We start from the raw sequence: 22,526 nt of genomic DNA, 5'->3' as shown, positions 1-22,526 counted from the left end.
ATCGGGACGGAACAGCGACGGGGACGGACAGATGTCCCCCACGACGCGTCACTCACAGGGGACGGGGACGGGGACGCCGCAGGAACGGGGACGGGGACGCCGCAGGAACGGGGACGCCGGTGGGGGACGGCTCTATGGGGGGACGGCAGAGAGGCGTTGCGTTTTTTTCTGGCTGTTTTTTTGCCGTTGCGCTCGCCGTTTTTTGGCCGTTGCGCTTGCCGTTTCTAGCCGTTTATGGCTGTTGGCTTGGCCTTGGGCCTTGGCCCTTGAGCCTTGAGCCTTTGAGGCTTGGCCCTCTCTCTCTCTTGCCCTTGAGGCTTTCCTCTCTCTCTCTTGCCTATCTATATAAGAACAAGCCTCTACAAGGCTACAAGCACACACAACTCTCAAGGCTCAAGCTTTCAAGCTTCTTCTAGCTTCCAACTTCCAAGTTCCAAGCCTCTAGGCTCTCACACAAGGCCCGCGGGCCGCCGCCCTACTATCTAGATTCTAGACTCTCTCTCTCTCTCTCTCTCTCTCTCTCTCTCTCTCTCTCTCCCCCTCAAGCCTCTTGAGTCTTCCAACTTAATTATTAAATATGACTCAAAAGCTTACCATTTTAGTGTAAATTTGTGCTCATCTTGATGTACTTCCAAAGTAGAATAAGTGTAGAGTAGAAAAATTATAAAAAAAAGTATTTTTTGAGTGTCGTTCCCTCCCCCGTCCCCGTTCCCTACTTATGGCCGTCCCCCGTCCCGTCACCGTCCCCCGTCCCTTGTGACTATGATAGACGTGCACCTGCTTTATGCAGCCGAGGCCGGTTGCAGTCTCGAGGCCCGCAAGGGTAGCTTCGTGGCGGTATGGGACGTCACGAGATAGAGATTGGTCGGTACATCCATCTAGTTAGCTCAGCTCGTGGCTCGGTGGGGACAGCCAAGACTTGTGGGCTTGCCCACGGCTGCCCCATGCCCTGCACAACTCAATCTCTTCACCACCTGGTTGTTCCCCAACAAGATCAGGAACTAACCCTGCAGAAGGTTTTGGTTTCTTAGACTTGGGCTCCCCTTTAGTGTCAGAGTCCTTTTGGGACTTTCGCTTGGGACAATTAAAAGACATATGTCCCTCCTCTGTACAGTAAAAACATTTCCGAGCATCCATCAAAGCCTGTCTCTCCTCAGGAGTTCTCTTGGGCATTGGTAACTTCTTATACCGCTTCTCTGTAGACCCTTTTGCATCACGCGAAGCATGCCCTGACTTTTCAGATTTCTTGCTTGAGCTTTTACTTCCTTTAAATCCAGATGAGACCCCAGTGAGTAACGCATTTGCTGTCATAGCATTCTCTATCATCTGTGACATATTTGTTACTCGAGTCTTTATGCAATAGTCACGCACTTCCTTAGACAGCCCACAACAATACTTCTCCACCTGCTCAGACAAAGGCACTGCATGATAAGAAGTAACTGGGAGTAAAGCTTCCCAAAACTTCTTATTATAATCCTCAAGATTTTCACACTTTGATGCATCCAACTTGTGCCATGCTGTCATTACATCCACCTCAAAAGTAGATGTGAGCCATACGGAAGAGAACACCTGCTTAAACTGTACCCAAGTAGATGGTGCTATGTCCTGTAAAAGAAGAGTGGACCACCACTGCAATGCATTGCCTTTGAGAAAGTCGCAGCTTTTCTCACCTTAGAGGACTCCGTGTAATTACCACCAGAAAAAGCAGCATCAAACTACTGTAGAAAGGTAAGTGCCTTTAGCTTATCTTTGGCCCCACTGAACGTGTCAAATTTCACTGCAGCTCCCCCTTCCTTATAATCCTTCGCCTTACCCAAAGGCGTTAGATTATCGTAAGGAAGTGGCTTCACAAGATTGCTACCCCCAGCATTCATGCCCATCATAGGGTCAACATTACCAATTCCCACACCTGGCATTCCATACATTCCAGCCATGTTTCCAAACATACCACTATGCATACCGGGCTGCATGCCCTTGCATTCCAGGCTGCATGCCCCCAAACATGTTTCCTTGCATTCCGGACTGCATACCACCATACATATTCCCTTGCATACCAGGCTGAAAACTAGCTCCAAAATTCCCTGGAATACCCATGCCTCCTTGAGGATAACCCCCATTCATGGATTGGAACACAGAGCCACCACCAAAATAGCCTGGATGCATACACTGCTGTGGAATAGATGGCTGTCCGAAAAAGGAACTCTGTGAGTATGTTGCATGTTCAGAAACTGTCCAAAAGATGGATCCTGTGGGAAGGCACCACTATTGCCCTGAGGTGGGTTCTTAGAACGCACTTTCTTCTTCTTTTCAGGCTCAGAACGGGATCTCATAAATTCAGCAAACTTCTCACTTTGAGTGAGCTGCATAAACACATCCATTACACCTGCCAAATGATTTTTAAACTGAGCATCATCTTCCTCTTTACTAGGCATGTCTTCTGGCTGTGTTACATCCTCATATTGTGCATCATCTGCAGCCTGTTCTCCTGCAAGAATATCCTTAGATTCATTTCTCTCAAGAGAGGTCTCTTGCTCTTCCTCTTCATCATAAAAATATTCGTCTTCTGTGTCTTAACATTTCAGCAATGACTTTCCTCGAGTCAACCACGAGCTCACCCCCTTAAGAAAGTTGATGATGGGTCCTGGCAACGGAACCTTGAAACCAGCCTCTGGTAGAAACCAAAGTGCAGTAGACTAGCAGTCACCCTTCCAATTGTAGTCCAAATAAATAACAAAATTAACTGGAGCTAGAATGCTCCAAAATTGAAAGAAAATCGACACCTGTTGGCCCCAAAGCTTGGCGCCCCTTTCGGTATTTCTTTATTCAAATTCAATGAAATGTATAACTGAGTACAACAAAGCCAGTCCAGGAGAGTAAACCTGTATGTCCAATCTGGCAGCCCTCAAGACCTCTTAGCACAGAGGATTCACACACAGATCTGTGTCCCACAAAAGCAACACACTGTGCTTCCCTCTAATCAACCAAGACAATTCAACAGGGCAGCCTTGAGCACACATCTGGCTGTTCCATGAACATGGTTTCAAACTCAGCTCAAATACACATCCACTGTCCAATCTCTGTTTCCACCCTTCAAACTGCCATACCCTTCCTCTCACAAAGGGCCAGATGAAACAACTCTGCAGCAGCAGACATAAGCCAGTGGAAAGAAAGAAAGATTGATAAGTTCAGAGCTTACCAATTTCAATGCGTGGTTCTGCACCAGAGGGACTGATCGTACCAATCTGTACTTGCAACAACCTGTCTGTACTTTTCTCCCTGCAGCTGCCTGACTGATGCACCAACTATACTCTGATGATGCGCCGCCTGCAACTGTTCGGGACTGAACAGGACTGTACCCGCCTATACCTGTCCGTACAGGTCTACAGTACCCGACTGTACCAATTCGTACAGTCCTGCGCCTGCAGCTGCCGCCTGTGTCAATTGTCGTACAGCAGCCACCGCCTGTAACAACAGTACGGAGTTGTACCTGCTGTCCGTACCCTGCCAGCGTCACCTGAACCAACCGCCAATAGGCCTGCAGCCGCCTGCTCTATACGGCCTGCAACCACCTGCTCTGTACGGGCTACAGCCAACCTGCACAGTATTCGCCTGACCCTGCAACACCCATACCACTGTACCTACTGTCGCCTGCTCTGTACGGGCAGCAACCACCAGCGCTGTACGGCCTGCAACCACCTGGTCTGTACGGCCTGTATTCTGTACGGCCTGCTCTTCACGCAGCAAATCTAGCAGCCACACTCTATGCAGCCAGTCAACTCTTTTTCTCTTCTCCTCCACGCAGGTAGCTTGCACCACTCCTCCAAAAGCAAGAGAGAAAAAAGAGAGAGGCGTGTATCTCCAAAAGTAGAGTTGCCCCTTTCCCCAAAAATATCCTAGTGGCCCCTTTCTAAAGTTTATCAAACTTCCTAAGGGTCACTTATGCCTAGGGGCCACCCAAGGTTAAAACATTAAAAATATTAATGTCCTTGGTCCCCCTTCACACTTGAGGATGTCCACCATATTTCTATTTGTCCAGGAACCCAAATGTGAATCATTAAATATTTATCTTGCTCACCAACCACCATGCCCACACTTGTGCTGTTCCACTTTCACAGGGTCATGACATCATACTTTTTCTTTTGAACATAGGAACACCCAGTATTGTATCTTAGGTGATTGTATACATCCCTCTCAGGGACCTCTTGTAAATACAGTTGATTTTGGAAATATAATGGATTCTTCTTTGTATAATGCTTTCCATTGTGTCTTGATTCTGTTACCATTATTCATCTCCTGGTAGTGTGCCCAAGTTGTGTATCAGGGGTGCCCAGATTTATCCCAGGCAGCACCTTATTTTTTCCTCATGTTTAGGCCCTTGGTTGTAGGGTTTATCACATGTTTATTTTTGTCCAGTCATGAGACTTTTTTTGGAGCAAGTCGGCCAGCTTATCTTGGGGCTATATAAGGCTTGCCTCCTTCTCATTTGTACTGACTCTGACAGGGGCTTCTAGGCCCGGGTCCTCCCTCAGGGGAGTAGTTCATCATGCCCACACATACGGGGACCACCCCTTGCACAGGGCTGATTGTATCATTGCTTCTTCATCTTTATGCAGATTTGTTTTCTTTCTCTCTGTGCCTATGTCTCACGCTTTCCACTGCGCACTTTTGACATGGTATCAGAGCACCGGGTTGAGGCTCTTCTACAGAAGGTGTTCTGGCGTTTTTCCATACTGCTGGTTGCAGAGGAGGACGAAGCGTTTTGGCCTTGTCTAGGCAGCTGAAGGAGGTACATGGCAGTCCCTACTGGCTGCGTTTTGCAGAGATGGGGCAGCAAGCAGGGGAGACACCATGGCTGCGTTTCTGTAGATATGGGGCAGCAAGCAGGGCAGACAGCCTGGCTGCGTTTTCTGCAGATATGGGGCAGCAAGCAGGGGAGACACCCTGGCTGCATTTTCTGCAGATCTGGGGTAGCAAGCAGGGGAGACACCTATGGATGTGTTTTCTGCAGACCTGGGGCAGCCAGAGGAGGTGCTGAAGTTGCTGTGTTTTCCTCTTCCCTCTCTTCTTCTTGGTACACGTGCTGCCGGCTGTTTACAGCAGCATTTTTTGCATTACCTCATCTGCATTCTTGGAGGCCATGGAGGCAGGTGTTCTTTTTTAGGAATGGTGCCTTCCCATATGGCTTTGAGCCCTTGCTCGGCCAATCTTTGCTTTGTCAGAGTTTTCAGACTAATGGGTGCACACTTGGATTCTCATCCTCGAGATGTGTGTGGAAGACAGTTAGTCCTTTCTCAACAGCAGAGGGGGTCTATGAGTTTGTGCCAGTTCAGCATAGTTTTACTGGTGTACAGGTGTTTCCTTTAGGTTCTCAGGGTGTTCACCTTGAGGGGGGGATGTGGTTACTTGGCAAATGAGCCACTCCTATTCCCTAGGCAGATGGTCTTCTGGATTACAGGGTACAGGCACAGGAGTCTTCATCCCTAGGATAAGCATTGATTTGGGAGCTTGGTGTACAGGGTGATATCGGCATTCATGCAGAGACAGGCTAGGTCACTTGGTGACGAGAGCTGTTGTCGAGGTTCACAGGTACTTGCTCAGTTGCAGGATGGGTACAGGATGCATGGCAGGTGTACAAGTTCATTGGGTACAGGTAGGTACCAGTGGAGCAGCAGTTTGGAGCAAATGATTGACATCAGATTGTGCTTTGGGATGATGAGTTGTGGATGGTTGGTTCCACATGGACACATGACTAGTTGGTTTGGGAGCTTGCCAGCTGGGGGTGTCAGGCTTTGGCAGGAGAGCTTTCTTGAGCTCTGTGCCATAGTTAAACACCAAAGAGCTCAGGGGGTGTTGCCATGTGATTGGGTGACTCATAGGGGTGTGTGAGTAGTAGTCCCATCACGCGACGGCGAGTTATGGATACAGGTTTTAAAGGTCAGGTGCCAGCAAGATTGTCAGCTATAGTGTTGGAGGTATGTTTCTTCCACTTGGAGTGTTAGCAGGACAGAGAGGCATTCTTGGACCGAGGGATACATGGAGATCTGGAAACCTTGTATTTGGAGATTGGTGCTCAACAAGCTCAGAGTTGGAGGCTTGAGTACCAGGGTGATGTAGACATTGTGGGCCTCTAGGGTGTCTAGAGGGGGTGCCAATAGGGAGATAGTTTGGCAGTGTTCTCTAAGGAGCAGATTTTTCTTGGAGGTAGAGAGTCAGACGACATCCTTTCTTGGGCTGAAGAGGGAGCACATTGTGTGACAGGTGTGATATAGACTGGGTTGGAGATATGGACATCTGGTGGTTCATTCTTTGGATTTTGTTGGCCTTCTGGATCGGGAGCAGTTTCTTGGAGTAAGTGGCAAAGGCGGGAGCAGATCGACTTTTCGACTTGCTTTGGAGGTTTCCTTTTCCAGCTCCTTGGACCGGTTTCTCTCCCAAGATCTGAGAGGGGGTGTTAGCATTATTCATCTCCTGGCAGTGTGCACAAGTGTATCAGGGGTGCCCAGATTTATCCCGGGCAGCACCTTATTTTTTCCTCATGTTTAGACCCTTGGTTGTAGGGTTGGCCACCCATTATCACATGTTTATTTTTGTCCAGTCGTGAGACTTTTTTTGGAGCAAGTCGGCCAGCTTATCTTGGGGCTATATAAGGCTTGCCTCCTTCTCATTTGTACTAACTCTGACAGGGGCTTCCATGCCCGGGTCCTCCCTCAGGGGAGTAGTTCATCATGCCCACACATACGGGGACCACCCCTTGCACAGGGCTGATTGTATCATTGCTTCTTCATCATTTTGCAGATTTGTTTTCTTTCTCACTATGCCTATGTCTCACGCTTTCCGCTGCACACTTTTGACAGATTCCACTTTCTTCATTTCTCATACCTACTAACGATGTTATTAAATTAAGTGCATTTGAAAGCAACGAATTAAAGAAGATACTTGATTTGTTTCAAGATGTATTTCCTAAGGAACTGCCATCAGGCTTACCACCTGAAAGGACAGTAGATCATCGTATTGACCTGGTCCCTAGTGCTCAACCTGTTAGTATTCCACCTTACAGGATGAGCCTTAACGATCTGGATATAGCCTTCAGACATTTGAAAGATAAAGTCAAGAAAGCACCTATCTTACCATTACCCGATCCTAGTAGGCATTATGTTCTTGAGACTGATGCAAGTGACTATGCAATCGGGACTGCTCTATTCCAAGATGATAGACCTGTTGCTTTCGAGAGTAAAAAGCTAGACGACACTCAATCTCGTTGGCCAACCCTTCAGAAGGAGCTTTATGCTGTCATTCACGCTCTCAAGGTTTGGAGACATTATTTATATGGCTCCAAGTTTATCGTATTGACTGATCATCAATCAATCAAGTATGTGTGTGATGTAGATGATTCGAGAGGAAGGAAAGCTCGATGGACTGAGTTAATGCAAGATTTTGATTTTGATATTCGTTATCGAAAAGGGTCCATGAATAGTATGCTTAGTCGAATTAGAGAGATGAATACTTTGTCGTTCACCGAGATTTCTACTGACTTATTTCAGTCATTGAGAGGGCTTTGCAGGATTGATAGTTATTTTGGTCCAATTTTGGAAGAATATCCAGGACGGGAGCTCATTGATTGACCAAGACTCAATGACTGAGCAGCCTACCATTCAGGCTGCAGGAGATCAGTGGATGATTCAGAATGGTTTACTATTCCATAATAACAAAATTTGTGTACCACAGATCCTGGACATTAGGTCCAAGATTCTTAAGAAGTGTCACGACGCCCCTTCTACTAGACACCCTAGGGTACACAGGACATTAGCTTTAGTGAAACACACTTTTTATTGGCCAAAGATGAAAGGGTATGTAGAAGATTATATTCTCAAGTGTCAAGTTTGTCAAGCAAATAAAGCTGAACGCTTTAGACAAGATGGAATGTTGCATCCTTTGCAAATCCCAAGTAATAAATGGGAAATTATTTCCATGGATTTTATTACTAGATTGCCAAGAACACGTCAGGGCCACGATTCTATTTGGGTTGTGGTGGATTGCTTGACAAAAATGGCTAAATTTTTATCGACCCGGAAGACCATTACAGCTACGCAATTAGCAAGGCGGTTTATCGAGCAATTATTTAGACTGTACGGGTTACCGCAGGACATAGTCAGTGATAGGGACTCTAAGTTTACAAGTGACTTTTGGAGGCTTGTTTTTGAGAAGTTGGAAACAACTTTGAATTTGAGTTCCTCAGATCATCCTCAATCTGATGGCCAGACTGAAAGAGTTTATCAAATTTTGGAGGATATGCTTTGTGCATGTCTCCAAAAAACAGAGTTCATGGAAGGATTATCTTCCTATGTTAGAATTTACATATAATAGTACTTGGCATATGAGTACAGGTTTTAGTCCTTTTCTGCTTATGTATGGTTTTCAACCTAGATCATCTTTTCTTCAAGATATGCAAGAAATGTTACAAGTTGCGAAGGAATCTATTAGAAGTGATCAAGACGCAGACAGATCTTATTCTAATAGACATCGTTCACCCAGAGAGATCTCATAAGGAACGATGGTGTATTTGCGCGTTCCGAAAGATTCCGAGACTTTACGGACAAGTCGATCTCCGAAATTATCCCCTAGATACTGTGGACCATTTCGGATTACACACCGGATTGGTTTAGTTGCATATGAACTGGATTCACCTTCTCATGTGAAAGTTCATTCCGTATTTCATGTCAGTAGACTTAAGGAAGTACTGGGTGGAATAGACCAATTAGTTACTCCTCAAGAAATCATAGATGTCGAGGATATGACATTTGTTCCACACGAACCAGAAAAGATCATTGGATTTCGTGAAAGACGATTGCGTAATACACTTATCACGAAATGCAAGATCAAGTGGAAGGATCATGTTGAGGAGGACGCTACATGGGAGACATTGACTACCCTTCAGAGCGATTACCCTGGGTTTTTAGTGAGCTCAGGAGTGAGCTCTTAGAGAAAGGGAAGTATGTCATGTGCACAGTGTGTATCTACCGTGTGCTACACGCACACAACACTAGCTTCGAGGCTTGGGGAAGCTTGGAGTTAGGCAAGTTGATTGGCAAGCTGGGCTAGGGATAGACTAACGGGCGGGCACCCAAGTATGGACGGGCCGGCGCCCAAGTGTGGACATCAGTGACCGGCCAAGAGCCTATAAAAGGGTGGCCAAGGTTAGTCAATGGCATATAGAGTCTCACGTGTCTTTGTGAGAGCTCTATGGTCAGGAGCCTGGATCTAGTGCAGACGTGCACCTGCTTTATGCAGCCAAGGCCGGTAGCAGTCTCGAGGCCCACGAGGGTAGCTTCGTGGTGGTATGGGACGTCACGAGGTAGAGATTGGTCGGCACGTCCAACTAGTTAGCTCAGCTCGTGGCTCGGTGGGGACAGCCAAGACGTGTGGGCTTGGCTGTCAAGGTTGGGAGGTGAGTTAGGTATGCACCCCCTTCACGTTGCTTTGTTGTTTTGCAGGTTTCGAGTCTTGTACCAGGAGCGTTCTACGAGGTGATCCCTTGGGGTTTTGACATTGATCCAGGGCAGCCAGCAACGTCTCCAAAAACATTGCAAGAAAGTCTCCAAGTTGTCATCTACAGGCTGTTTAGAGCTCAACAGTCGGTTCTCTACACATTTATCAATAAAGCAAATACACCAATCGTGGTGGGGCCGCAGGCTGTCCACAGCCTATGCCCTCAACACGCCTTCTTCTCCTTCTAAATGGTGCTAGTTGCCATCCCCGTGATAGGTTCACACATGCATGCTCCTAGGCACTAACTCCTAGACCTACACTAGTGCCTATACACCAAGCTGCAAGCTTAATAAGGGCCCGGAGCACCTCTACATCATCCCAGAGGGTTATAAATACGTGTGGGACATGCACGGAAATCATGCGCAGGACATGCACACTTCACTATGACCATGTATAGGACTTGTACACCTAACCATGACGCTATTAAGTGGATCCCTCGTCGAGTTTTCCTCGGACTAGGCTCACAAGGGACCAAGTAGCCACCATGGCCCTTGCACCTACACTATACTGATATGTCCACGTAGCATCCAAGTGCGGGGTGCATGTGACATTGAAACATCACATCCAATATTCATTACATGAAATCGGCCTTGTCAAACCACCCTTGAACCCAAGGGACTCACAAGGGACCAAGTAGCCCCCATGGCCCTTGCACCTACGCTGTACTAATATGTCCACGTAGCATCCAATTGCGGGGTGCATGTGACATTGAAACATCACATCCAATATTCATTACATGAAATCGGCCTTGTCAAACCACCCTTGAACCCAAGCAAATCATATATGAATACTTCACTAAATCCCAAACAGTAAGGACCTTCTAACTATCAAGAACACGGCTCCCCAACTTTGGCTTAGCAATGTCCAAGCCCATGGGGTTTTGGACTATGCTTATGTGATCGGCCTCTTGCAAAAAAGCACGTGGAGGGTAGAACCCAAGCCATTCAGGTGGCTTCACAAATCCCAACTCTTTGCTAGGCCACTTGGGCTATCTATGCCAACTAGGCCATATAAGCCAACTATGCACGACTAGAGGCAATGTATCTAAAAGCTATCCACACAGACTGGTCCTTGGGCGCCCTGTTGTGGAGTATCCGGCTACCCAAGATCCTTCTACATGAGCCCAAATGCAACCACTGAACTTGCCCAAAAGGTGGCTGTTGTTGCCGAGATAATGTCCATAAGACACTCAAAGATGTGATGCACGTGACATCCCCACCTGCTAAACTTGGAGCACTGGGGAACATGATGCACCCTTGCTCCATGCTCCTTTGTTGGTCTTCAGGTCTCGTCCAATGATAGGCTTTGGCTCTGCTACACACAGACTCCTCACCAATAGAAACACTTTTGGAGTTACTGCCTCTAGAGCCATCGCATCACTAATAGCCTCATCCTCCTCACTGGATTCGGAGAGACTCTCCCAAAGATCTTCCAGAAACCGACATAAGAAATGTTGCCATGCTGCTCTCATCCTCTTCCATACAGGATATCCTCGAGTTTTGGCTTTTGCATCTCGGGAAATTGTAGGTCTTCAAAGACGAAAACCCATACTAACTCTGACTCAACCGCCACCAACATCACTACTTCCTCAGGATCTTCCACCGGTCTACACTCATACTTGGGTAGAAGATCTCCGGTGCCACTTCTTGTCCTCGGAGCTCTCGAGCATTCTTTGAAACATCATTTGGGCCTTTGACCATGTGCTCTGCAGTTGTCGATGCTACTTCTCAACGTTGAATCTCTCACATTCTACCAAATTGTACTAGTATATCTTCTGTATATCTTCATGCCCCTCAAATTCTTGCATAATGGAGAACATTTCTTTGAATGTGTTCTCCCAAGCCTCTAACCAACAACAGGAATGGGCCTTTAACTCGAGAACACGTTCCATATCTGCCATGTCTCCTTGGAGAAGAAAATGCACACCTTGATGGGCTGATTGCCTACCTTGGCTTGACCTAGGTCCTAATCTGCATGCAAAACTAACGCTACATGCTAGATTTGAAACCGGCCTTCAGTAGAAACCAAAGTGCGGTAGACTAATTGTCACCCAAACACAGCTGTAAATCAGCAAAGAAAATAGACAAAAGGGAGCTAGAGCGCTCCTACACAAAAACCACGACACCTGCTGGCCCCAAACCTTGGCGCCCCTTTCGGTATTTCTTTATTTACATTCAACAAGAGTTCAGCTGAATACAAAAGCCATACATGGCTGAAACATATGCATGTCCAAACTGCCAGTCCTCTGGTCCTCTCAGCATAGAGGTTTCACACAGCGCTGTGCTCAAAACACCACACCGTTCTGCACCTCTAATCTGCCAAGATGGTACATCCACGAGGCCCTGAAAACGCAGCCCATTGGCTCATGCACACAGCCAAAAACACAGCCACGGAACAGCCCTGAACTCTTCTAGAAACAGCCCAAAAGCTCCACCCTCCGAACTGCCAAACCCTTCCTCTCACAAAGGCCAGAGAAACACCTCCTAGAGTCACGAGCCCGAAAGAGACTCAAACACCACCCTATACACACAGGAGAGAGAAAGCGACTTGCTTTCTTCTGCTCCACCTCCTCCCCTCGGCTGTGCGCCTGTGTGCGCTGTCTGCAGCCTGTACCTCCAGTTTGCCGAGAGAGAGGGGGAGAAAGCGTGGGCCCTGTTCAGTCCCGCCTCCTGCCGTACTGCACCTCCTGCAGCTGCCAGCAGTCCTGCGCCGCCTTCCACCAAAGAGAGAGAGAGAGAGAGCGCAGTCCAGCCTGCCGGTTTGCAAGAGAGAGAGAGAGAAGCACAATCCAGTCCGCTTGTTTGCAAGAGAGAGAGAGAGAGAGAGAGAGAGAGTCCAACCTGCCTGTTTTTGCAAGAGAGAGGGAGACAGTCCAGCCCCTATGCGCCAGCCTGTTGCAAAAAGGGAAAATCCCTGCTGTTCAGCCCTTGTGCTCCGCCTAGAGACTGCCCGCCAGCTTCTTTTCCAAAAGCGTGTGTGTGCCCTCAGCGTGCAGCCGACTTCTCCCAAAAGAGGAGTTTTTTTCCTACACCAAAAATAATGTGACCCCCCCCCCTCCCCCCCTCCAAGGGGCCACGATCCTCTCCAAAGGTATTCCTTTGGTTTAAAGGTTTTTAAAACCTTTGTCCCCTCCAAACATTTGTCCCCCCCACGTGGGGTTATAAAAGGTAAACTTAATAATAATATCTAGAGTCCTCTTGACCCCAAGTGTGCACACTTAATAAATGTTCTGCACACTTGTGTCCTACACACTGACCACCATGCCCAATGTTCGGATACGCTGTACAAATACACAGGGTCGTGACATACCCCCCTCTTGAAAAATGGCAAGCATCCTCGATTGCATCCTGGTGATACAGGAAGACATCCAAGCGGAATCACAATGATAACGAAAGCTGCCTATACAGCAAAATATCAGCCATGTGATCCAACTGAAAGTGAAAAGTACAATATGGCAAGATCAGCGTCCCAATCTCTCTAAGCCACACATATGTAGCATGAGACCTGTGGCTTGGGTGACAAAGCATCTGCCACAACATTCTTTTTGCCTTCCACATGCACAATCTGAAAGTGGAACACAGACAAAAAGTTGGCCCATCTCATATGCTTCTCAGAAAGCTTAGTTTGCGTGAGGAAATCATGCAAGGTCTGATGATCTGTCTACACAGTGACATCAGCCCCAAGCAAATAGTGTTTCCATGTAGAAAGAGCATAAATTATAGCCAACATCTCTTTCTCATAGACTTGCAAATGCTTCTCGGCACCCTGCAATGTGCGACTCTCATAGGCTATCACATGTCCTTCCTGCATGAGAACTGCCCCAATGTTGTCTCCACATGCATCACACTGGACAACAAAAGCCTTTCAGAGATCCAATAGTACCAATACGGGATCCGAAGTAAGCTTTTCTTTAAGCTTCTTAAAGGCTGCAATTTTCCGATCAACCCATTGAAACACAATTCCCTTCTTTGTCAAAGCATGAAGGGGTGAAGCAATCTCAACAAAATATCATATGCACCGCCTGGAGTAGGAACGTAATCCCAAAAAGCTGCATACATCATGCACGGTCCTCAAATCTGGCCAATTAAGAATTAGTTCTACCTTCGAAGGATCCATACGGACTCCGTCTTTGGATACGATGTGCCCCAAGAAATGTATTTCCTACAAGAAAAATTCACTCTTCTTGCCATTTATGACCAACCTATGCTTCCGGAGTTCCTCAAGCACTGTGGCCAAATGTTCCCTATGCTCCTCCTCTGAGCATGAATGCACAATCATATCATCAAAGAATGTGCCTACAAATGCTTGATGAGGCCAAAAAATCATGTCCATCATCCTGTTAAAGGTGGCGGGAGCATTGGTCAAGCCAAAGGGCATGACCAAGAACTCATATAGCCCAAAGGTGGTCCAAAATGTTGTCTTATGTACATCCTCGGGTCTAATGCGGATCTGGTGATACCTGCTTTTCAAGTCTATCCGATTAAAGATTGTTGAGCCATGTAAGTGATCCAAAATGTCATCGATCCTTGGAATAGGGAATCGATTCTTGATGGTATTCTTGTTTAGCGCTCTCTAATCTATGCACATGCGCCAAGAACCATCTTTCTTTTATACCAAGAGCACAGGTGAGCAAAAAGGCGAGGAGCTTGGCTAAATTAGCTCCTTTTTTAACAACTCCTGTACCTGGCTCATGATTTCTTCTTATTGGGCTGTACTAACGTGGTATGGCGGTCTATTTGGTGGGATACTCCCCGGAATAAGATCAATAGCATGATCTTTTGGCCTTTTCGGAGAAAGCTCTCTTGGCAATGACTCGGAAAAGCAATCTTGGTACTCACGTAGGAAATCAGTCCTGTCTTTATCTAACATAGACAAATTAGATTGAGGTTCATCATCTTTTGCATCCTTAACAAAAACCAAGTACGCGGAAAGATGCTTTTTCATTACTGATGAAATGGCCAATGCCAATACAATAGGAACAAATTCCCCTTTAAGCTTTACATCCAAAATATGCTCCTTCCCTCTATAAGTCAAAGTAATCTTCCAGTTGTACGTATCCACCACCTCATGTACCCTATGGCACCATGGCATACCCAACAAAACATCACACCCATCAAGTGGCATGATATAAAACTCTTCACTGTCAACATAATCCTGCACATGAAGCCTCAGGTTCCCAATGATAGGGGTAACGGGTTCTGCATACCCAAGACAAACCTTGGCGCCCCTTTCGGTATTTCTTTATTTACATTCAACAAGAGTTCAACCGAATACAATAGCCATAAATGGCTGAAACATATGCATGTCCAAACTGCCAGTCCTCTGGTCCTCTCAGCATAGAGGTTTCACACAGCCCTGTGCTCAAAACACCACACCGTTCTGCACCTCTAATCTGCCAAGATGGTACATCCACGAGGCCCTGAAAACGCAGCCCATTGGCTCATGCACACAGCCAAAAACACAGCCATGGAACAGCCCTGAACTCTTCTAGAAACAGCCCAAAAGCTCCACCCTCCGAACTGCCAAACCCTTCCTCTCACAAAGGCCAGAGAAACACCTCCTAGAGTCACGAGCCCGAAAGAGACTCAAACACCACCCTATACACACAGGAGAGAGAAAGCGACTTGCTTTCTTCTGCTCCACCTCCTCCCCTCGGCTGTGCGCCTGTGTGCGCTGTCTGCAGCCTGTACCTCCAGTTTGCCAAGAGAGGGAGAGAAAGCGTGGGCCCTGTTCAGTCCCGCCTCCTGCCGTACTGCACCTCCTGCAGCTGCCAGCAGTCCTGCGCCGCCTTCCACCAAAGAGAGAGAGCGAAAGGGCAGTCCAGCCTGCCAGTTTGCAAGAGAGAGAGAGAGAGGCGCAATCCAGTCCGCTTGTTTGCAAGAGAGAGAGAGAGAGAGAGAGAGAGAGAGAGAGAGAGAGAGAGAGTCCAACCCGCCTGTTTTTGCAAGAGAGAGGGAGACAGTCCAGCCACTGTGCGCCGCCTAGAGACTGCCCGCCAGCTGCTTTTCCAAAAGCATGTGTGCGCCCTCAGCGTGCAGCCGACTTCTCCCAAAAGAGGAGTTTTTTTCCTACGCCAAAAATAACGTAACCCCCCGGCCCCCCCCCCGCCCCCCTCCAAGGGGCCACGATCCTCTCCAAAGGTATCCCTTTGGTTTAAAGGTTTTTAAAACCATTGTCCCCTCCAAACATTTGTCCCCCCCACATGGGGTTATAAAAGGGAAACTTAATAATAATGCCTAGAGTCCTCTTGAACCCAAGTGTGCACATTTAATAAATGTTCTGCACACTTGTGTCCTACACACTGACCACCATGCCCAATGTTCGGATACGTTGTACAAATACACAGGGTCGTGACAAGATTAATGAGGCGAATCATAACGCACATGCACAAAACTCGTCACCAACGCAAAAACACAAACCTAATTTTGTTGCATGCACTTCTTGCAAACCCTAAAACCAAAACACAAATGTGGAATGAAGATTAATGCTAAGCAGTACTGATTACAAAAGATTAATGCGAATCACACATTGACTTGCAAGACACAATAGCAAAGACCATAGAACTAAACTACTGAATATCGCAATGAATATATACAATGATGTTCACAGATCAACTAAGATCTGCTCATGCATAATCATGCATGAATACTAATGCATATGCAAAGCTCTCATCTAAAAGTCCTCCTATAGACAATGCTCGCAATAACTCCCTTCTTCTTTGATCCAGATGTCAAGTTACTGCTTGAAGGATGCACCTCAAAATAGTGCCTCTGAATGAATGACTATTATGACCCTCGACTACCCTTATAAAGTAGCTAAAGGCTAGTCGACTATTAGGGTTGGCTTATAAAGTAGCTAAAGGCTAGTCGACTATTAGGGTTGGCTTGTTGGCCAACTATGCTAACTCGGCCAATTGTGCACTACTAAAGCTATACACACGGACTAGTCCTTGCACGCCCTCCTGTCCACTATCCGACCGCCCAAGAACCTTCTCCATCAGCCCAAATGCGGCTCTTGATCTTGCCCAAACGATGGCTAATGCTAAGATTAATATCCATATGGCACTCATAGATGTGATGCACATGACACCTTCCTAGAGCTACTCCTCGCCCTGAGGTCCAACGCGCCTGGTAGATGTGTCTACCGCAAGGATTCCTCATATTGAGCCCAAAGGTACTCTTTTATATTATGAACCTAACACTACAAACCCCCAGTGTGGCTCTTCCTCTCTCACCCACCAATGTAACGTCCCTTGGAGAGGGGCCAGCCACCAAGGGAAAGCCCCTCTTTTTGTACATTCTAACTCCTTGGAAGGTTGTAGTCCGCTGGTGAGCAGACGCCTTTTTTTCCTACTAATTGAAGGATCATTTCTTGGGGGAATAAAACAAGAGGGACCTTTGGACTGCAGAACACAATATGTTAGGATTACACAGTTCTTGAAAACTAACCTCTCGGCCTGCCAGTGTAAGCAACACAGTACCAAGGCCACCTGCTGTTAGCCACTTCTGGGTAGAAAACCCAAGAAGCTCCATAAATAGGCATACTGCAGCAATCCATACTGCTGTGTAAACAGTATTGCCAACAAATTCAGCACCAACCTGAAAACAAGATTGTAACCCAATAACTATTTGACATCCTGTTCTCGACAGAAAGAGATGCTTTTCATACTTACACTGCGAGTATCGTGTGCACCCTGCCTATCAAGCATAACTTTTTGCAGCTGCTGACTCAAACTGGTTTTCCAAACAAAAGAGAGTGAGCTTCTTGAGTTGAATCCAAATGGTTAGTAAACATGAATAAATTGGACTCAATTGATGCAAATAGGATCTTGACAAACTTGCCTAGCAGAGCAGTAAGCAAATGCCAGTACAGTTGATAATGAGCGCACAAAATTCAGAATGCGCTGCTTAATGGCCTGGCTCGCCTCTGTTGATAAAATGAGAGGATCAAACGCCCTACAATGGATCAAACAAACAAGCTCCAGTTGATGGAAAACCCATGTAAACGGAAGTGAGATCATAGCACCAATGTATTCTTTCCTTGAAAGATTTGCTTTGAATACCTGCAGATCAATATGACTCCAGTCCAAAGTAGCAAAGGCCGCAAGTACGATGTCAAAATGTTCCGAGTCTGGCTGTCTCGCCATTGACGATCATCTTTCTGTAGCAGCTAGCACAGCTCCTTAGCATACCCTCCAACTCTCTTAAAACTAGACATCAGCCACCAAAAATTGCATTGAGACCATAGAGCCTTTCTGATTGCTAGATTAAACACACCTGCAAGATAGTTTGGCGAACAAATCGAGCCAATGGTACAAAGCCCCACATTGCAAATAGTGTGAGGGCTATAGGAGGAGCACATTGAAAAAAAAGCTGGCTTTCTTTCAATGTCTTGAATATCCTGAACCCGCATTCAAACAGTTCCTTTATATTAGACACCCAACAAAAAGTGATGTATCAAATTACACACAAACTGGAGAAGTAATGATAAAAAACAAGTCCAGCTACAGATCTGATAGTAGATACAGTTTAGTGGTGATGAGGACCTGGGTGGATGTAAAGTTCAAAAAATTGTTCAATGCAAACACTAGAACGACTTACAAGATCATAACTGTAATTTCTTGAGACGATCCCAATTGTTACATGCATAGTCAATGATGGTTATGTCATGTGCAAGACATGCACTGGCTGATCTTAGAGCTAGTCCTGAAGAGGCAACAAGATAAAGAACCAGATAGGAGCAGATTTTGGAGCATGAGTTGCTGTTTTTGGCAAGCGATTGACAGGTGGTGTACAAGGGGGCTGTCAGCCAGCATGTACCATAGAGTATGATCAGTCAATTGCAGCCAGATTAATAGCTTTTGTCCAAGAGCTGGCCAACCAGCAGTTGGCCAATTCAATAAGTCATTCCAAGGCCTATAAAAAGGCACAAGTGCTCATTGTTGGGGCCATTCAGTCCAGCCAAGGACTGGGTCATAGATATAGGTATAGATTAGGTTTACACCTTTTCAAGAAGGCAGCCAAGGGCTGCAAGATTGTATACCTTTTTTTGTACCATATGAATATACTCAATATTCAGCTCTCTCTCTCTCTCTCTTCTCTATCATCTACTTGCGTTTTGCATCAGCATGTTCCCAGAAGGTGTTTAGGGCTGAAAGAAGACTCCCAGAGCTTCCGCATGTAACATTGGTATCAGAGCATCAAGTTCAGCAAGGCTAAACACAGATTCAGTCCCAGATGAAGATGCGCAGGTCCAAGGTACAAGAAAAGGCACAGGTACGAGGCCCAAGGCAAGGAACACAAGACATGGAAGAATTCCCAGGAGGTTGGTTGGTGGTGTTCCACAAAGCCCAAGGGAATGGCAGTCCTGTGAGTCGGGTGCCACTTGGGGCACACCAAGAAAGGTTTTCAGGCAACAGTTCCAGGGGGGGTTGATCCTCCAAGGGGTGGAGTGAGAGTGCCAGACTCAATACTCATGAAAGAAGACCAGAGATAATGTTCAGGGACAGGGCAAGAATGGAAAGGGGACTGGATGGAACAGATGCATAGATCTTCATCAAAGTTAGAGTGGATTTGGAGACTAGGCCGGGTGTTTAGTGAAAAGGTTGCCAGAGAGGGAAGGATGACAAGGGGACTTCGGGAATAGAGAATTTATTGATGACAGTCATCCAAGAACACAGATTGGAATCCCGTCATCAAGTTTAGCAGAGGGGGATGTCATGTGCAAGACATGCACTGGCTGATCTCAAAGCTAGTCCTGAAGAGGCAACAAGATAAACAACCAAATAGGAGCAGATATTGGAGCATGAATTGTTGTTTTTGGCAAGCAATTGATTGGTGGTGGACAAGGGGGCTGTCGGCCAGTATGTACCATAGAGTATGATCAGTCGGCTCTGCCCCAGATTAATAGCTTTGTCAAGGAGCTGGCCGATCAGCAGTCAGCTAGTTCAATAAGTCATTCCAAGGCCTATAAAAAGGCAAGCACAAGTGCTCATTGTTGGGGCAATTCAGTCCAGCCAAGGACTGGGTCATAGATATAGGTATAGATTAGGTTTACACCTTTTCAAGAAGGATGCACTCCACACACACACACACACACAAGAGCATATATTCACACAAAGCCCTTCATACTGAGTTTCTGTCAAACCTCCGGAGATGCAGAGTAGACTCAGCCATAATGAAGCCTAGCACTAATGGAAGTAGCAAATAGAAAGAATTAGTACATCAAATAAGTAGTTGATAGGGCAAATGCACTGCTAAAGATCAAAATAATAAGCACAATATCAACTAGTCGCAACTCGGACGAAAACTTCACAATGTGAAATCTGCATGTCCTCTAATACGGCTGAATTATATACCTAGATGAATCTAGGAACATGCCCAAATTCACCTTTTAGGAACGTGCATGTTATATACTCATGGTAGTCAACCCACAAGACTATATAACTATCAACTCCACTATACATAGTATGGACTAGATACTATGACATCCCCACTAACATCATCAGTGCCCAATAGTGGGTGTAGAACTCTGTATCAAGATATGCTCTCACACACGCACTCCACACAAGCTAAAGATCGAAAGAATAACCATAATATCAACTGGCCGCAACTCTCCTATTTTTGATCGATGCCCATCGGAGTGACAATGCAGTGCCTTCAATGCCGGTGCGTGCACCTCTCATGTATCCGTTGGTGGTGCACTTCCGTTTCTGGATAGAGAGAGAAAGAAGAGAGTTCACCATGTGAGAGAGAGAGAGAGAGAGAAAGAGAGAGAGAGAGAGAGAGAGAGAGAGAGAGAGAGAGAGAGAAAACATAAGAGACAGAGATGGAGGAGGGGGTTTACCAAGAAATACCACACATGAGAGAGATACCAAAGCTATGATCCAATCTAGTCTGATAGGGGCACTGGATGAGCAACACAGAGGAAACCACCATGCTGCACACTGCAGCTCTGGGACCTAGTGGGAAGAGAGGACATCGATGATCAGAGTCGTTGCTTCTTATGTAGGAAGAGAGGACATCTGTCTAAGGATTGTTTGTCCAAGAAGAAGGACAAGACCAAGGGCAAGTCTTCATCTCAGAAGAAGGGCAAAGACACAACACACGACAGTGATACAGATACTTCCAGTAAGTTGTAACACATCTAGGGCTCCCAGGGCGCTTCCGGCTTGGGAGGACCAAGATGGTGTACTTCTCTAGTATACATGCAGTTTCTCCCATGTGCTTCCGGCCAAAGAAGGCTTGTGGGCGGGAGAGAGGGCTGGTAGCAGCTCCATTTTCTGGTGCATGGGAACCGTGAGTCAGAGTTCCTAGCATTAGAAATCTGGCAAGACAAGTCATCTTTGGTGTAGCAGAGATTGTGGATTGGTTGAGTTCCAAGTTCATCGTTCAAGGCTTTTGGGACGTGATGTGTTCACAGTCCACTGTTGGGGGATTATCGGCGCAGTGTGTCCGGCAGATCATCATCTTATCTTAGAGTTCACTGCACACTTATGTGGGAATTCAAAACAAGCAAAGTTCTTTGCTAATGTGGTGGCATTATGTTTCGAGGAAACAGGTTGGCAAGTGCTTTCTCTGAGGTGATTCCGGTATCTGAAGTACTAGAGGGTCCATGGTTGCATCTTCATCAGCTTATCTTCTTTAGACTCTTGCACACTATGAGCTCCAAAGGGGGTGTTACAAATTGTGCATCTCAGTGTATTGGGGAATGTCTATTTATGAGGTTTTATTCATTTTTTGCTCCATGTGTAGGTCGTGTGGCTGTCAGCTTGTTTCTATGTGCAGTCAGCCAGCTACTTTACATCACTATATAAAGAGGCCTCCTCTATTCACTTCTTCCATTCAATCCCTGCACTTTGTATAGCTCCCCTTGCTGGTTATTGCCATTGTAAAGCTTCATGCTATTATAAAAGGTGATCTTGTCCACAAGCTCTCTATCTCCTTTGCTCCCTCCTGGTTATTGCCATTGTAAAGCTTCATGCTATTATAAAAGGTGATCTTGTCCACAAGCTCTCTATCTCCTTTGCTCCCTCTCTCTCTTGTATTGTCTATGCTTCTGCCTGTGCATACTCCAACAGCACCATGGATCCCTTGGTCTAGACCTTCCAATTTCAGCTCCGGTGGACCGTGCTCCTCAGGAATCCACAAACAATCAAAGCCCTGGTCGTGTAGTACCTGTACTTCTAAGCACGGTCGACCAATGAGTCACCCTGACTTCACACAAAGTCAAGCAAGAATGGGATTCCTTCCACTAGGCTTATGGGAGTCACCTCCCATCCAGACACAGAAGTTGGCTGGTCTCATTACCTAGATACCCATTGCATGGAGTGTGAATTCTGGCATTAGGCTTACCCCAAAGCCACCATCAACAATTGCCCCGGAAAGCAGGGTGCCATGAATCTCCACAGAGGTGTGGGCTCTGGTAGTAAGGGAGGGGTTGGTGCGGCTGATACCCATGCAACCGGCAATGTGTGACCCTGTAAGAAGTGGGAACCCACCATACTGCCCACCACTAGAATTGGGTGACCCCTACAAGGTCTGCTGAGACATGGCTATGTTGTAAGTTGTAACTTGTTCACAAAGATCAGCATTAACTAAACGTTATCAGTACCTTTGGAGCACAAGAAAAAATCTGCACACATCAGACATGCAGTCAACAATTGAGTTCTTGATTTGGAAATTAAACTAGAAGGCTTCCTGTGTTTCTCCATATATTTTTTCATACACATGAATCTGCTTCACAACTAAAATGATACTAAGGTTGCAAAACTTTCAGTGTAACAAAGGGCAATTGGTGGCATGCAATGAGAAAAGCACATCTGTGGGAATCATGCAGTCTCAGATAAATAGACTAGCAAGTTCTAGTTTGAAAGGCTCGGCACTGTCTGACAAAATGATTGGAAACCCCTTGAAAATGACAATAATAGAAGCCTTACTAAAATAAACAGTGAGTACTTTCCATTGATCTCAATTTCCACC

The 22,526-nt window shown here is 46.3% G+C and overlaps 1 protein-coding gene across 7 annotated transcripts in view; it reads right to left on the bottom strand.

The window, feature by feature from the left end:
- LOC147640521 (mechanosensitive ion channel protein 2, chloroplastic-like) overlaps window positions 1-22,526 on the bottom strand; it is a 100,752-nt gene that overhangs the window by 76,787 nt on the left and 1,439 nt on the right. For all 7 annotated transcript variants that reach the window (XM_086781588.1, XM_086781604.1, XM_086781597.1 and 4 more), the window contains 5 exons: window positions 17,823-17,946; window positions 17,609-17,706; window positions 17,388-17,501; window positions 17,219-17,279; window positions 16,995-17,144 (listed from right to left, as the gene is read on the bottom strand). In XM_086781588.1, the coding sequence (XP_086637714.1) occupies window positions 16,995-17,144; window positions 17,219-17,279; window positions 17,388-17,501; window positions 17,609-17,706; window positions 17,823-17,946 (547 nt within the window). The remainder of the gene's footprint in view (window positions 1-16,994; window positions 17,145-17,218; window positions 17,280-17,387; window positions 17,502-17,608; window positions 17,707-17,822; window positions 17,947-22,526) is intronic.

The sequence above is a fragment of the Cibotium barometz genome, chromosome 3 (assembly GCF_041138505.1).
Source record: "Cibotium barometz isolate CiBa-2024 chromosome 3, ASM4113850v1, whole genome shotgun sequence".
Classification (NCBI taxonomy): domain Eukaryota; kingdom Viridiplantae; phylum Streptophyta; class Polypodiopsida; order Cyatheales; family Cibotiaceae; genus Cibotium; species Cibotium barometz.
The sequence above is the reverse complement of the archived record's forward strand: the minus strand, read 5'-3'. Positions and strand labels throughout refer to the sequence as shown.